The 17,372-nt window shown below is 40.4% G+C and overlaps 1 protein-coding gene across 2 annotated transcripts; it reads right to left on the bottom strand.

Moving 5' to 3' along the window:
• Positions 1 to 634: 634 nt before the first annotated feature.
• Positions 635 to 16,906, bottom strand: toporsb (topoisomerase I binding, arginine/serine-rich b). Of its 2 annotated transcripts, none has more exons than XM_081387233.1 (3): positions 16,822 to 16,906; positions 12,041 to 13,027; positions 635 to 4,186 (listed from the first exon to the last, which is right to left on the bottom strand). In XM_081387233.1, exons 2-3 carry the CDS (start codon positions 13,025 to 13,027, stop codon positions 2,354 to 2,356), a joined length of 2,820 nt encoding a protein of 939 aa, XP_081243359.1. In that variant the 5' UTR covers positions 16,822 to 16,906; the 3' UTR covers positions 635 to 2,353. The 2 variants fall into 2 exon arrangements, with proteins under 2 accessions (XP_081243359.1, XP_081243360.1); XM_081387234.1 differs by lacking the exon at positions 16,822 to 16,906 and adding an exon at positions 15,571 to 15,806.
• Between the last annotated feature and the right edge of the window lie 466 nt (positions 16,907 to 17,372).

The following is a 17,372-nucleotide window of genomic DNA, read 5'->3' on the forward strand; positions in this document are numbered from 1 at the left end:
AGTTTGTGCCTGTCGTTGTATTTCTGTGAATGGCATTTTACACATTTGTGTCTACTCGTCTGCAGCTTCAGATTCAGAATACAGGTTTGTGACTATTATCTGCGAGTGCAAATTTCAAAATTCAACTTCAGATTTTTATTTTACAGGTTTTCACATTGGGGCTGTGAGTGTAAATGTTCATGTACAAGTACGAATATTTATTGTACAAGTTCTCAAATTCACATTTACATGCTCTCGAGTTTTGCTACTGTTTTACCTTCATATAAATGGAACCAACAGTGTCGCCTACTGGCTTAGCAAAGAACAACAGTTGGCAAAATACCGGTGGCCACAAATAACCATTGTTTATTTTAATTTTAAGAAACAGAAACACTGTAATAAACAGAAACATTTTACTTTCCTTATTTTGTTATAATGTTAAATTGCAGATTTTGTTGTTTTACCATATCTCATTAGATGTGACATGCTTCATATATGCTTCAAATATGAAGAAATGTATATATCATCAGTAAACATTGATTTTGTGATCATTCACTTAAAAAAAACTCTCTAGTTTTATTTGGTTCGAAAAATCACAACTGAATCCACCCTTCTGATGGGATCAGGATAATCCTGTTTTTTTTTTTTTGGATCAAATAGATCCCAAACCGAGTTCAAAGTTCTGAAAAACCCAAAGGGCAGGTTTGATCCAGATCAAATTTAAGATCGGATTACATGATCTGATTTTAGTTCAGAATCCCTCTTTTGCTTTTGAAAAACCCATTTCCAAGATTTGATCCAATCCGTGATCCGAAATCCCACTGGATTACTTTTGAAAAACTGGGCCCAGGTGATCACTTATATCAATGTTATATCATCATATCGTCCAGCAATAAAACTTGTATAGTTTTTTGTCAGTGTTTATTTAATAACAATCAATTATGCAGATTATAGGATGACAAATATTTAATTGATGAGTTGTAAATACAATATGTAACTGCAATATATAGGTTAAGATTTTACCCCAAAATTCCGCATATTGACACAAAATGATAGCAGCAAATCCACCTTTCTCTGCCTGGAGTCCTGTTGTTTCTGTCAATTGCAGCGATCCATTTGCTTCTCTGTTCTGTAGCTTTCATCAGTCTGTAAAATAAACCTCAGATTTCTTTTCACAACTAGTTGTACAGTCAATCTCAAAGCTCTTTCCCGTTTTAGATGTGTGTTTTTGCGGCATTCACACTGAAAACCAATTCTGCCGCTCAGTCTTTTTGTCACGCATACAACCCTCTAAGGCCTAATCCTGGCTTAATCTAAGCCTTGTCTGTGAAACCTTCATAACTATGTGATTAGCAAAAAATAAACAAAATTTATTAATTAATTTGGCTATTTGAGGCAACAGTTTCGACAGCAATTTAATTTTAAACAAGCCGGCTCCCAACTCTACCAAAGACTATTAAAGCCTGATACTGTAGTCAAGCTATTAAAGCATTACCTGGAAGACACAGGATTCATCACTCTGCTGTATCCCAACTGGTAAAAACACATCACAATCATAAGCAGGTCACAAAATTGATGAACTAATGCTGCAATTCAAAAAGAAAGACAAACCGATTCAGACGCTGGATTGTACATCTATTGAATGCATTTATTGATTGTTGGCTGACATGATGGACAGCTATTGTAAAGAAGGCTCGTTGTGTGTTCAGTAGATATGATCAGTGAACTATATCTCCAGGGTGTCACCATAGTCCCTCATACGCAAGCACAAAGTATGTGTAACGAAGGCATGGAGGCGCACGTCACCTGTTCCCTGAGTTTAATGAAGACACAATTCTCAAAGTTCAGTGGGTAACAAATGATCAACAGTGGTTCTCAACCAGTGAGTCTGGTCCCAAAAACAGATGTCTGGTCTGTTCAAAAGCAGAAAATGCAACTAACCATATCATCAAGTCCAGTTAGTACATTTTCCTATATATTTTGCTCAGTTGGTCAAAGGCCATGTGTCTTCTGAAACTAAATCTGGGACCCGAACCAAACAAGTGGAGAACCACATGTCTAGATAGTAACCCTAATGTATTTGCTGCTACAAAGGGTTAGAGTAGAGGCTAAGGGAACAAGGGTTACCATCCAGACATGACTGTTGTGGGGTAGTGGCACAGTAAGTAAGCACCAGATTCGGGGAAAAGGATCACTGCAACTATAAACAACATGAACAATAATAATAACATTGTAAATGACAAAAAAAAAACGTCTGAATGTTTCTTAAGCATCTTTTCCCAGCAGAAATCTTTAAATGAGATTATAAAAACCTCTAGACTGGCTAAGCGATTCAGATCAGCATTATACAAGTAAGAAAAAGTCTGTTTTAGTTCTAGCTAGCAATGTTGGTCACCGGCTCTTGCGGCCCGTCTCCGTCCGTGTTCTTTTTCTCCGAGTATTCTGCAACTCCTCTTGTGTCCGATTGGTCTTTTCGAGGGATAGAAGCTCGCTCCTGTTGGACGTGAGAACTTGCGTAAGGACTCGGCCTCGCCTCTGGTAGGAATTCCTCAAGATCTTGCAGTATAGTTTCAAGCAGTCTTGTGTCCGAAGGTGGGGCAGGTGACATCGAAGCCATTGGGAAGGGGTCGGGCACAAACTCTTCGTGGTTACTGGCATCCACATTTCGGGAGCAGTCGGAACTACTGCGGTCGACTACGTCCACCACATAGTCGTCCAGGTTTAGTGTGCGTTCAGTGGTTGGGTCAGTGCGGACTACGGGACTCGAGGACTCGGATTGAGGATTTGAGGAGGTACAACTCAAGTTCTGGATCATATCTTGCCCAGGAGTCCCATCCCTCGGCTCAACATCTGCAGCGGTTTGGTCTATAATATCCATGACACGGTCCAGACAGTCGATGGTACGGTCACTGTCGCTGTCAATCGTGATTACAGTGGGTGAACGGAGTTCCCTCTTCCGCTTTCGGTGCTTCTTCTTCCTCCGCTGGTGCCAATGCGGTTCGGGCGCCCTTCGCTCGTAGATGATCTCCACACTGGGAGATCGTTCCCTACTGCGCCGTCGCCGCTTTTCCTTGGTTGCAGTTCCATCCTCGTGCAGCCGCTGGGCCGCTCGCTCCAAGTGCCGGGTTTTGTACTTGCGTTTCCCACTTGGTTTGTCCAGGCAGGACCTTTCGGATTGCGAGTCGGCGCTGCTGCTACTGATCACTCGCTTGCGGCGTTTACGACAGCGCTGTGACTCTCTGGGATGGCGGGAACTAAGGAACGAGTCCAAGTCGGGAGACCTGCTCTTCATTTCCCTGATTCTCCTCTTCCTGGAGTAGGAAGGAGACTGTGAGAGTTTCTCTCGCATGTGGAGCTCTTGGCTCGTGTTGTTTAGAGAGGTAGAGCAGTCGCTAGCGTTTGAGCCAGAGACAGGGCTGTCGCTCCAAATAGACACCGCAGGACTCTGACCGGACCAACTTGGAGGCGAACGTGTTTGGGTTGGCGAGCAATCTGGGGTCCTGGCGTGCCATGATTGTTCTAAACTCTTGGCTTTTTCTTTACTGACTGAGCATCTCCCATACGCTTTGAGCTCAGTGTCATCTCGATTCTGCCTTAAATCGGAACCATCTTTGGACGGGTGAGCGCGGCAGGGCAAGTAATCGGCCTCTCTTTCTCTGCTGTGTGAGTCCGAGTGTGTCCGCTGAGGACTGCATGAGGGAGCAAGGCCTGGGGATAAACTGGGAATACGCAGGTTCATATGGGACTGCGAAGGGAGCTCCATTTGGGATGTCTCTGATTTCGTTACTGTGGTTGTCGTCTCCTTATCGGCTGCCTCCTGCTCCTCTTCAGACGAATCCGAGGAGAGCTGGACAAGCTCTGGGGTCCGTTCGGCCATCGGCTTCACGTATCCCACAATCAGGCACTCTTCCTCTTCGTTATCTTCCCCCCGCCCAGCTGACACGCTGCTACTTGCTGCAGGCCCAGTCATGTCAGGGCCGCTGAAAGGCGGGGCTGTGCTTGAGCTTGGCTCCGCCCCCTCATCCTGTGATTGGCTAGAAGAGGGAAAGAGGGTTGAATAGGAGGGACCAGGCGTCTCATCATCCCACGCTGACTGACTCAGCAAACTTTCCGTTCCACTTGCATTGGCAACGGATGCAAGGTGTTCCTGGACAGCAGAGGGATTCTCTGTCACATTGTCCTCACTGTCATTACCATCATCATCGTCCTGTGAGAAAAAAACAATGCAACCATTAAGAATGAACCTCATAAACTTGCATGAACAGAACCAAAACCACAATAATGCCCTTCTGCTGTTCTCTGACATTATCTGCTTACAATAAACAGAAACAGTGCCAGAACACCTCATAGGGGACAATTTCAAGAGTTAAATTATGCTCTGCTCATTACACACAGATATCATATGACTTACTATATAGAGATAGACACACTCAATATCATTGACATTTATGAATTTGGTGAATGACCTTTTCCAAAGTGAATTATAGTGCAAGTAAAGCATGCATTATATATTAGTTTGTGTATTCCCTTAGGATCTAACTTATGGTGATACAAACACATACTCTACCAGTGGAAGAAAAGAAAGTTATGGTTGGGGATATTTGGTCATATCTGGAGCTTGACACCCCTCGGTCACTGCATTTAGGGTCAATCCATCTCTAGTGGTCCAACAGAGGTTTCATTTATTACCTCTATTTATTGGTATTGCAAAACCACAATTTTTTTATTTTTTTATTTAAGGTGGCTGTCTTTGACATCGTTTACACCAGGGGTTCTCAAAGTCTACATTCAAAGGTCCAAATCTGAATTTTCATCAATGACAAAGGTCCGGAACTATTGGTAATTAAAAAACTTGTTTTTAATAAACATGTATAACAAATCAACATTAATTTTATGAAAAAATAAGGTAATTTAAAGCATTATTTATTGTATAAAGGTATTTGTAAAGGTAAAAATGCACTGGAAAATTCGATTTAAGGGGGCAAATATTGTCCCTCACTTAAAAAGGTGTGAATGAAGAGTGGGGGTACGCAGAAGGATGTTAAAAGCCTTATGGGGTACATCTCTAAAAAGTTTGAGAACCACTGGGACTGGGTTAAGGAATAGAACAAAATAAACATCAACATCAAAGCACAATACACATACCAAGGGCAGAAAATAGGCTTAATGTTCAGAGGTCACTTACAAAGTTAGTTTAAAGATACAAACAAAGAGGGATTCAAACAAATAGCATATCAATAACAATGTAGAATTTACAGAATGTGAGCTGAAGAGTAATATTCAGATAAAAAATGTGTTTTTGAAGGAGAGAAGGGTGGATGTTTGACGGATGTCTTGAGGAAGAACATTCCACAACCTCGGAGCCACTAACGTTTTGCTAAAAGACTCCCATGGTTACCAGACTATTGAAACCGACTGAATATGACACAGCCCCACCTAAGATATTTTTCACCAGCCGCCACTGTCTCACAAGCAACTTATTTGTTGACTCATATTAAGACTTTAGCTGTCAGTTTTGCTGTCCGTACCTCTGTATTTTGTGGATATTGCCGTTCAAAATCACCGTGTTTTGTTTCATAATGCCGTTTTATCATTTCCACTCTTCACAACTCCAAACTGCCTCGTTACAAATCAAACAGAATGGCTTCGTGCTGAATTGGGCCAAAATGAACGCATACCTGTCTGTCCAATCATCTTTGAAAACTCTATTTTCTTCGTCAACTTTTCTTTGCCTGGACAATGACATCCTCCACACACCCATTCAAACGCTTACTGCGGTGAAGTGTCGTGTTGCGCGGCTCGCGCCCGATTACGTCAAAAGTAAACGCTCACTGGATGTCATGGCAACTGAATCACAAAGGAAAACGTTAAATATTTCGCCTTCGCTTTAATTTCGGACCATCTCCAAAAAGACATAAAACACTAAACAAATGATTTTGACATGCGTTTATCAAAGTAGGAAATCCAGACTTTTAATCCCTTACACACAATTACTGCTGTTGAAATACGAAATGGAGGCGGGTCCGGATTGAATTCCCTCCGGGTCCGGATTCGGACCGGAGTCCGGACTTTGAGAAGTGCTGGTTTACACTGTCAGTGAAATGTGACCCAATTCAGATTTTTTGCTCATATGTGACACAGATCGGATGTGTTCTCTGACAGTGTATACAGGAAAAAAATATATTATTCAGATATTTCGAGATCGGTTTCAGGCCTCATTCATATGTGGAAATAAATCAAATATAAATCCATATATTGATATGTGCCAATGCGACTCATGTAGACAGGCAGATCGGATTTTCTGAGGCATTAGGCAACGTCTCCGCAGTTTAATGATGAGAGAATCCCCGACGCGCTTCTGCAAATAGACGGATGGCCCAACGAAACATTGTGTCATCGTAGGAGAGGAATGTGGACAAACGTTGACACAACATATCAAAGGTTGGCTTGCTCATCCTAAAATTTCGGACCTACTGCTACTCGCCACAATATGCTCCCGCCAGTCCTTAGATCTCTCTCGCACACAATAACTGAAGCATATGTGCAGTGATAGCACTGTTCGTCCTCCTCCGCCTCATAATCATGGTGATGTTTGGCGAACTTCGCATATCGCAGAGCTAGCATCAATCATGTTTTGCATTCGTCCATCTGTGCAAGATAATTTAACTCTTTAAGCATGCGCAATGTTTCAGATAGTATGGCGAGTGTAAACACATGAATCGGATATGGGTCACAATTAAAAGAACGAGTAAATGGACGGTCAAAAAAATTGGATATAGGCAACAAATCAGAATTGGGCATCAAGACCTGCAGTGTAAACGAGGCCTTTGTGTGATGGCCCACAACAAAATTAGGGTTGTATGAACATTTACGGAAACCTCAATATTTCCACTCAGGATTGTCCAAGTTCCTCAAACAAAAACTGATCTATAGAGCACATTTATAAATGTTTTGCACATTCTTGTTCCTTAAACAATAATCAGTTCCAAGACTAGGACCCCTTGGAAGTTTACTTAAATTAAGAAGAAAGCCCCCTTGTAGAGGGGGACAAAATGCGAATTTTCAGCTAAGATTCATGCCAACGATGACATTTCAAAGATAGGAAAAAGAACTTTGTGTTTTTAATGTAAAGTTTGTATATCTGCAAATTGTTGAAGTGCAGATAACAAACACCATGGAAAAATATTTAACAGGGATGAAAAGAAAGGCGGAGAGAGACGGAGATAATGAGACAAACGTAAGTCTCCCGAAAGCTAAGACGAGGACATGGGTATGTTGCGCTTGGCTTCACTATGACTACGGTGGGAGACGAAGAAAGACCGGTATGTTTACTGTGTCTAAAAATGTTGGCAGCGGACAGCATGAAGCCAAATAAATTAAGGCGTCACTTAAAAGACATTACACCCCAATCACGCTGATAAGCCGCTTGAGTTTTTTCAGCAAAAACGTGCCGAATATTGACAACAATCGTCTTGCTTTGTGAATGCTACTTCAGTAAACCAGCGAGCACTGTTAGCATCATATAGACTAGAGCTGGTAAGTCCCGCCCCTTCCGCTAACTCCACTGGACCTCTAGGTTGAAAAATCGTCAATGCAAGTGAATGTGAGAAAGTAATTATTTTCTGGTCCCGTTTGAATTGTGCCATGAATGTGAACATATGTCGTCTGTGAATTTTTAATGTGATTTTTCGTGTGAAGAATGCTACAATTTAGCGGGTAGAAGTTTGATACAGTTAGACTTTGTGTGAGAGCACTTTGTGGAGTACAACTCTCGCTGCTTTCAGACGGGAATCTGAGGAAAGAACAGCCCATTTGGTTTGAATGGTGACATTTGGGTACAAAACACACAGGCGTCTTGATCTGTCTCCATAGATTATCGCAGCATTAGCACCGTGATTTGGCAAGTGGAGGGAAAACGTGTTATGGGGTGACGTCACATAGGCGACATGTAGTCTTTCTCGTTATGTCTTTTCCACAACTGCTAGCCGAAGAATCGTACAATATACTGTCAAACTCGTAACATGAAAAATTATCTATCTATAAATTACAGAAACGTCTGTCTGTGTGTGTGTCTGTCTGTCTGTCTGTGTGTCTGTCTGTCTGTCTGTCTGTGTGTGTGTGTGTCTGTCTGTCTGTGTGTCTGTCTGTGTACCGCATATCTCTCGAACCGTTAGTCCGATGGATTTCAAACTCGACAGGTGTCTTGCTACGGACACGAGTAAGTGCAGTGCTAAGTTTGACGTTGTTTGGATGAGAAATGCTAAAGATATCGTTAAATATATAATTTTTAAAAGGTTGTGGTTTAAAAATAAACATTCTGACATAAACACTCAGTCAGCTACACTGTTTACTTCTGAATATTATAGTTTGGTTCCTTCTGAATATTATAGTTTTCTTTACCAAGAAACCAACAATTACTAAAAACACACACAAAAACTGATTTTGCACGGGCACTTTGCACTGCTCCCTGAATCGACGGATGTGGATGTAATTCATTGTGGATGTAATTCATATTCATTTGTGGATGTTAACTGAATCTGTAAGTCAGCTATGCTGTTTACTTCTGAATATTATATTTCATTCTGGTGCGCTTAATGTTATCGCTGCTGTGTAATAGTAGCCTATGCTATTCACCAACTAAACATATCCTATTCAATGCGTTCACAGTCTCTTTCACGGGCATCATTTGTAGTACTAATGATGCCCGTGAAAGAGACTGTGATCGCATTGAATAGGATATGTTTAATGTAGTAGCCAATTCACAAACTGTTTGCTCAAGCATAGCGTTTTCTTAAATATATATCGGTAAAAGAAGCACTTAGAAGGTTGTGGTTTAAAAATAAACATTCTGACATAAACACTCTGTCAGCTACACTGTTTACTTCTGAATATTATACTTTATTCACGGCCATCATTTGTAGTAACCTAGCCTGCTCCCTGAATTCAATGCGTTCACAGTCTCTTTCACGGGCCGATGCCAGGGCCGATTTTTTGTCCCAGTCCAGCCTTGACCAGCTCCAACTGGTTTCAGCTCTGCAGAGGAGGACCAGTTCATTGATATGTCGTCTGACTCCACATTGAGAGTGAGGTTCACATCACAGACACTGAGTGAATTCTGGCTGAGTGTAGAGAGGCAGTATCCATCATTCTTCTTCCTTTTGCAACATCGTATCTTTGTGGGACTGGCTTCTCTGCTGTTGCTGCACTGAAGACCAAGTACAGGTCCCAGCTAAACACTGAGCAGGAGCTGAGAGTTGCAGTATCATGCTTCAAACCCCGCCTGGAAAAGCTGTGCACTGCTAGACGTGCTCATTGTAGCCATTAATCCTGACTTACTCATTTTGATAAAAAAAAAAATCAGCACAAATTGTTTTATTCATTCAAGTGTTTTATATATTGTGTTCCTGAGTTAATGTTGCTGATCAATTTGAATTTATTATTATTTATTGATTATTTTTTATTTTATTTTTCAGTATCAAAAGGTCAAAAAAATGTTTACACTTTAAATAAGGATTGATTTTTTTTTTATTTCAGGCTTTTCTGTCTAAGTCTTTTCTGTTACAGACTAAAAAACAATGTTAATAAAGTTATTCTTTGTTGTAAGTTGATCTATATTTCTTTCTTTTTTTGTTTTCTTTAATGTTAATAAGGATACAATGTTTAGTGTACTTATAACAATTTTATAGACACATGATACTATTTACAGTCGCGGCGGAGAGTTGGGGGGCGTGAAATGTTTACTTCCTCCTAGGGGGGGGCATAACAGGAAATAATTGAGAAGCACTGCCCTAAGTTAACAAGTAACAGCTAATGATTTTTACGACAGAAACGAATCAATCAGAAAACGTACTTAAAGGCATAGTTCACCCAAAAATTAAAATTCTGTCAGTAATTACTCACCCTCATGTTGTTCCAACCGCGTAAGACCTTCGTTCATCTTCGGAACACAAATTAAGATATTTTTGATGAAATCTGAGAGCTGGCTCACTCCTCCATTGGCTTCTAAGGGATTGAAACTTGCTGGCCCAGAAAAGTTATTAAAGAGATCGTTAATATAGTCCCAAGTGACTCCAGTGGCTCAATCTTAAGTTTATCAAGCGACGAGAATACTTTTTGTGCGCAAAAACAAACAAAAATAACGACTTTATTCCACTTTTCATTTCCTTCTCTCTGGGCGTCGAGTCTTTTTGCGTAGTGTTTTAAGCGCAGCGCGTGTGTGTTTTGCACGACACGTCACCACGTAGGCTCACTATTGGCCAACGCTGGTCATGTGTGATACGTGGTGACGTGCAACAGACGCGCTACGCTTAAACACTACGCACAAGACTCAACGCCCAGAGAGAAGGAAATGAAAAGTGGAATAAAGTCGTTATTTTTGTTTGTTTTTACGCACAAAAAGTATTCTCGTCACTTGATAAACTTAAGATTGAGCCACTGGAGTCACTTGGACTATATTAACGATCTCTTTAATAACTTTTCTGGGCCAGCAAGTTTCAATCCCTTAGAAGCCAATGGAGGAGTGATCAGCTCTCAGATTTAATCAAAAATATCTTAATTTGTGTTCCGAAGATGAACGAAGGTCTTATGGGGTTGGAACAACATGAGGGTGAGTAATTACTGAAAGATTTTTCATTTTTGGGTGAACTAACCCTTTAAGCTGGACACTTACTTCCTTCTAGAGTTGCTGTCCAGCCAAAACAATCTTTGTTGCATTCATTTCCTATTATCACTGTACAGCTGCTTTGAAACAGCATCTGTACAGAATCTGTATTGTTAAAAGCGCTATATAAATGACGGTGACTTGACTTGACATGAGTGTGAATGCTCTAACGCTTTTACATTTACATTAATTTAGCAGATACTTTTATCCAAAGCGACTTAGAAATGAGGAGAGCAATAGAAGCAGTTAAACTAACACTAGGACAACGATATGTAAATGCCGTGACCCTTCCCAGTTTGGTGTAACGCAGTATATGTAATAAAAAAAAAATAGATAGAGTAGAAGAGAGGAGAAAAGACAGTATTAATGGATCAAGTGTTGCCGAAAAAGATGCGTCTAACAGGGCCACTGAATAAAAAATATGCACCAATCATGGTCATGTGCAGGGTCCGAAATTAACTTTTTGGCTCACCTGCCACGGGGACTGGTAGATGAAAAAATCCACCAGCCAAGCATATTTTTTACCGGCCAAAATAATAAACAGCCTTTTTTTTTTTGTCACATATACATTCATTCAAGTACTTTTAATTGAGATTATAAGGTAGGCAAATTATGTTGAATACAAACGTAAAAAATTGTCCAGAGCAAAATTAAAAAAAAAAAAAAAAAAAAACTATATATATATTGATCAAAATATATGAAATATTACTATCATTGGGGTGAAATATATATATATTTTTTTGTCAGTTGTTTCCTGACTCATGTGGAAGGGAAGGCAGAACGTCCTCGGTTAAGTTACTTACGTAACATCGGTTCCCTGAGTGATAAGGGAACGAGTATTGCGTTGCAAACGCTATGAGAAAACTAATTTTATCGAGAAAAGAACGGCCAATATGTAAAGCAGAAGCAGCCTGGCCAGCGGCGGAGTATGCACGATCCGCGAGTGCTGAAGACGCTCTGCACGGCTTTTTTGGGGCGACCGCTTCTTCCAGTGGCGGGAGCTTCACATATCCTTTTTCCTCAGCGCCGTCAACAGATAGAGCGTTAACTGTACGTACACACCGCCGCCGACTTGAGCTGCAAAGAAGCTCTGTCAAAAAGTACAGGAAAGCTTGACGCTTGTCCGCTCTGAATAGTGAGTGCGCGCGCGCGCGGCCGGGGCTCACTCACTCGCGCTCTCTCTCTCTTCTCGGAGGCAGAAGAGCGCGTGCGCGCTGACAATTTTATTATTTTGGTATGAACATTCACCCGCCACTGTGGCGGATAGCCTTTTGAGATATACTCGCCAAACGGAAAATCTACCCGCATTTGGCGCTTGGCGGGTGTTAATTTCGGACCCTGGTCATGTGTGAAAGGTGTGTTAGTCGTCACAAACTGTAATGTTGCCCAGAGATGTCTCACCTCAGAGATGGCGATAACGGAGAGGTCCGAGCTGCTGCCCTCCTCGTAGCTGGGAGCGGGACAGTCGTAAATGGCCTGCTGGTCATACGTCTCCATGTTGAGGGTGGAGCGAGCGAAGCTCACCAGCTCGTGCAGGAAGTGGTCAGTGCGCGCCAACAGGAAGGGGCGGAGCTCGTCCCGAATGGCCGAGTCCTCCATGTTATAGTTCATAATGCGCGAGATGATGATGTTCTGCACGATGTTCACCAGCGATCCGTGCGACCCGTACAAGACCGTGAGCTCGCGTTGTAGCCAAGGCAAAAGTCGCCGCAAACATCCAGGGTTTTGTCGTAAGAACGACGCCGAAATATCCCTTTGCCGACCAGCGTCTCTTGCGTTACGCACACGTACGCCAGTCCTGTAAAGTGCACGCCGGAACGAGACAACATCCTGGTCCCGTAAGCGTCGCAGGCTCCGCCCCTCGCCCCGCCCTTGCCTGCGCGCCGTCAGTCGTAGCACCATTTGCTGCACGTCCTGGTTATCCGTTAGCCCCGCCGCGTCTGTGAGGCCGCCGAACATGACTTCCTCCATTGGTGGTGAAGACGAAGGGACGGGTCGCGCTCTGTGGCTCCGCCTCTCTCTGCCTCGAAGGGCTCGGGGGCGTAGCACGCGCTGAGGCGCGTTGCTAGCGGTGGCGTTAGCCGCCGCTCCATTCTCCACCGGCGGCACCACGAACTCCTTAAAATCTTTTTCCCCTTTGACTGAGTGGTATATGGAGTGGAACGGCTGCTTGCACAGCGGACACTCCGCTTTGTTTTTGGACCACTCGTGGATGCAGCGGAAACAGAACTGGTGCAGGCAGCGGTCCAGCGACGCCACGTTATTGAAGCCGTCGAGGCAGATGGGACATTTGGAGTCTGGCGACGCGTTGGCCAACAAACGCTGAGAAGATTTGGCAACGCTATCTTTCTTCCTCACACGCAACTTCATCTTAGTCGGCGCCATCATCTGCGGCACACACAAAAACATCAGCTCAGCGTACAATGCTTAGTTAGTTCCCTATAGTACATTGAATCCAATGCAACTTACAATGAGGAACATTACAAGCAATTTATTACACAAGTCAACAACATAAACTCGCAATTGCGAGAAATATATACTTTTTTTCTCAGAATTGCATGTTTATATCTCGCAATTCTGACTATATAATACGCAATTGGGAGATATAAAGTCAAAATTGCATGATATAAAGTCGCAATTACGTGTTCTAAAGTCAGAATTGTGAGATATAGGCCTAAACTATTCTGTATTCCGTATTTTTTTCCTTAGAATTGGACTTTATATCTCACAATTCTGAGAAAAGATGTCAGAATTGCAAGATATAAACTCGCAATTATGCGCTATGAAGTCAGAATTGTGAGATATAGGCCTAAACTATTCTGTATTCCGTATTTTTTTCCTTAGAATTGGACTTTATATCTCACAATTCTGAGAAAAGATGTCAGAATTGCAAGATATAAACTCGCAATTATGCGCTATGAAGTCAGAATTGCGTGATATGAAGTCGCAATTGCAAGAAAAAGTCAGAATTCTGACTTTATAAGACGCAAATGCGACTTTATTTCACGGAATTGCGACTTTATTTCACGAATTCTGACTTTATATCTCGCAATTCTGACTTTATATCTTGCAATTCTGACTTTATATCTTGCAATTCTGAGAAATAAAGTCAGAATTGCGAGATGTAGCCTAAACTCGCAATTGTGAGATAAAAAGTCGCAATTATCTTTTAAAATGTTTTATTCTGTGGCGGAAACAATCTTCCACACATTTACATGACATTTATTTCCCACCTAAAAAATTAGGTGAAAGAAATATATAAATGAAGAAGAACGCCAAAATATGAAATGCCATGGAGGAATATTTACTGAGGAATCCACTATTTTGTAGAGGTCAAAATGCCAATTCTCAATATATTACTAGAGGAAAGAAAGGTGCGAGCGACGGGATGTGGCAGCAGCACAATAATCATTTTACATCGGTTATCTTGTTTTTATAATCGTTAGAAGCCAAAATAAAAATGTAAAAATGAATTACGATTAATTGCACATCCCTACGTCACGGTTCAGTGCATACAGTCAGACGACAAATACAGCCAGTCACAGGCGATACACACTCCAGACCAGAAGGGGGCGCGCATTGTTTGAAAAGTCAGAACGTAGGCTCACTATTGGCCAGCATCAAACGCATCACACACATGACCAGCGTCGGCCAATAGTGAGCCTACGTTCTGACGTACAACCCAGAAGCGCTGCGCTGTTACACTACGTGAACTCACACAGAAGAAAATGAATAGTTGAATAAAGTCGTTATTTTTGTTTGTTTTTTGCACACAAAAAGTATTCTGGTCACTTGATAAACTTAAGGTTGAGCCACTGTAGTCACTTGGACTATTTTAACGAAGTCTTTACTAACTTTCTGGGCCGGCAAGTTTCAATATCTTAGAAGCCTATGGAGGAGTGAGACAGAGCTCAGATTTAATCAAAAATATCTTCATTTGTGTTCCGAAGATGAAGGAAAGTCTGGCGGGGTTGAAACAACATGAGGGTGAGTAATTACTGACAGAATGTTAATTTTGGGTGAACTATGCCTTTAATACATCAAAGGAAGCTGTACTTTACTCAGGGGGACAAAATGCCACTTGGTAGAACAAACTGTAATATCTGTCTGTTCAAGATACATGAAAAGAAACCTAGCATTGGGGATTTGTTGCTTTTTCCTGATGTACCAAACTTGTATCGAAACTTGAACCCAAAACTGAGGTACGTACCGAACCGTGACTTCTGTGTACGTTACAACCCTATTACATATGTGTATATATATATATATATATATATATATATGACATTGATGGCATGTAATATGACATGTCTTCAACTATACAGTAAAAAATTACAACAAACTCCATGTACACCAAAGTCGTAAGGATTTTTCTGTAATTATTACTTAATTGCTTCCCTAACATAACACTAGCAGCATCAAGTTTGGCATTAGCATGGTATATTTGGAGTACTTTGGGATATCATGTAAATACAACGGTATATGAATCTTGTAACCATTTAGTACTACATTTTACATCAAAACACCATGGTATCTCCATCTAATATCATCACATTACCATAGTAGATTCACGGTACTTTTTAAGGGTTAATGCGACATTTAGTGTACATAGGCTAACTAATTTACATAAAGACATTAATAATAATAATAATAATTCAAACTAAGATAATTCAAATCGAATAAAAGAAGAAAACAGTGACGTCATCGAACACAGCAAACACTGATATTATCATTTTCAAAATTACATAAAAAATGTGACATATTTAAAAAAAACAGTTACATTGCTGTCGGTATTTATCGAGGATCACTAAATATCTCTCTCTTGCCTTCAAAGCAACGATTATTAAACATCTTTATCGATAATAGACGGATATAAACGTGAAATCTGATTGAAAATAAAACAAATAGAGTTTTATGAAGCAGACTCTCACCTGATCATCACCTCCTCATTACAAAGCCTCAGAAACACTGTGAATAATCCAAACCGCCCATAAACACAACTATATCACTTCAGCGTGATATCCGTAACGATAAACACACAAAAGAAACGAAAATGTACATTAAAAACCGATGGAAGTGAAGGAGTTTCGCACTGCTGTTGAGAAACAGAACACACAGCACAGCCTCATCCGGCAGGCGTCACGCGCACGCGCGCCCCACACGGACTGGAGCGGTACTGCACCTGCAGCGCGTTCACGTGACTGCAAGCGCTTTCTTTCTTTGAAACAAATATATAAACTATACATAAATATGGTTATTGAATAGTAAATGCAGAAATTCGTCACATATGAAAAAAAACAATCCTTTTTAATCATAATTTTGGCTTAAAAGTCGAAATAATGATAAACTAAGTCACATTTTGTGAGATGAAAAGTCGAAATTATGACATACTAAGAAATAATTATGATATGAAAATCCTAATTATACCTTAACAAGTCAAATGTATGGAATGAAAAAATCGGAATTATAAAATAAAAAGTCGAAACTATGACGTAAAAAGTCTAAATTATGACATTAAAACAATGAAATCATGAGATAAACGTACAGTCTATGGATAAACGTCTAAATTATGACAAGTGTATTTTTAGTAAGATATTTTACGTAATTTATTTTGCAGTTTGAACATAATTCTCATTATGTCAGTGTTTTGCTGAATTTGTAGGACTTTAGGAAAACAAGTAAGAAAAATGCCCTGGGTGAACCGGTAGTGGAATGAAAGGTACTTCCGGTCGTGATGTCATGCTAACTGCGCTAACAAGCAGCTTTGAGTTTCTAACTGTAAAGATTAAAGTAAACAGACATAAAACCATGCTCGTCAGTCGACGCTGTTTGGACAGAATATTCTCGATCGTGAGTATCAGAAAGTACAGCTGCTCATGACATAAACGTACAGACGATTTGGGTATTTCAATAAATTATTGATGATAAATATAGTAGGCTATATAGTAATTTAAGAATGGTAGTTATCGGTGTAAAGTTACTTTATTACCATGACAAATACGATCTGTTTCTATTATAGTTTTATTAATATTTTAAGGATTTTTGTTTTATGATATAATTTATATATTTTATATATTATTTCAGCTTTATTACAGTGAACGAAAACGATAATGGTTTTAGTTTAAAAAAAATAACAAGACTATTAGATATAATCTTATAATTCTTCTTTAATACTAGCTTACTTAATACTTGATACTAAGCTGCAGAACTAGAGGATGAAGACAGCTGATTGCAATGTTCAGTGAAGGTATCTGATGGTGTGTGTGTGTGTGTGTGTGTGTGTGTGTGTGTGTGTAGGTTCTTCTGGCAGTGGTTCTGCTGTCCTGGGGCTTCGTGATCTACGGCACACGAATCGCTGCTCAATGGGAACTGGAGAAGAGACAACAGATCAAACAACAGCAGACATGAAAGATGATTGACAGTTCGTCTGGTGCACTTCAGTCATTACACACTCATCTAAAGCCCAGAAAACCTCATGAAACCAGCAGACATCTGGAGATTTTTGAGAATATCTTGTATATAATGTGCGATTTATTTATCTATTATTTCATTTGTTTACTTCAATGATGTAAATACTTAAATTTTGTAATATTTGTATTTCAAACAAAAAGGCTTTTCATTAATTTTTGTATGTAATTATTATTTTTTATCTGACTCTGTATAGTTTTTTTTCTAAAGAAAAAAAATGTATTTAATAAAAAACATTTTTCCATGGTGACATTTTTAAAGACTT

This window comes from Scardinius erythrophthalmus (assembly GCF_964197995.2).
Source record: "Scardinius erythrophthalmus genome assembly, chromosome: 15".
Lineage (NCBI taxonomy): Eukaryota > Metazoa > Chordata > Actinopteri > Cypriniformes > Leuciscidae > Scardinius > Scardinius erythrophthalmus.

What these genes read in the sequence shown, in the direction of transcription:
- toporsb (XM_081387233.1), bottom strand. Translation starts at nt 13,027, where the DNA reads ATGATGGCGCCGACTAAGATGAAGTTGCGTGTGAGGAAGAAAGATAGC. An exon ending in CCGTTATCGCCATCTCTGAG is followed by an intron (nt 4,187 to 12,040) that starts GTGAGACATCTC and finishes TTTTTCTCACAG; the next exon opens with GACGATGATGATGGTAATGA.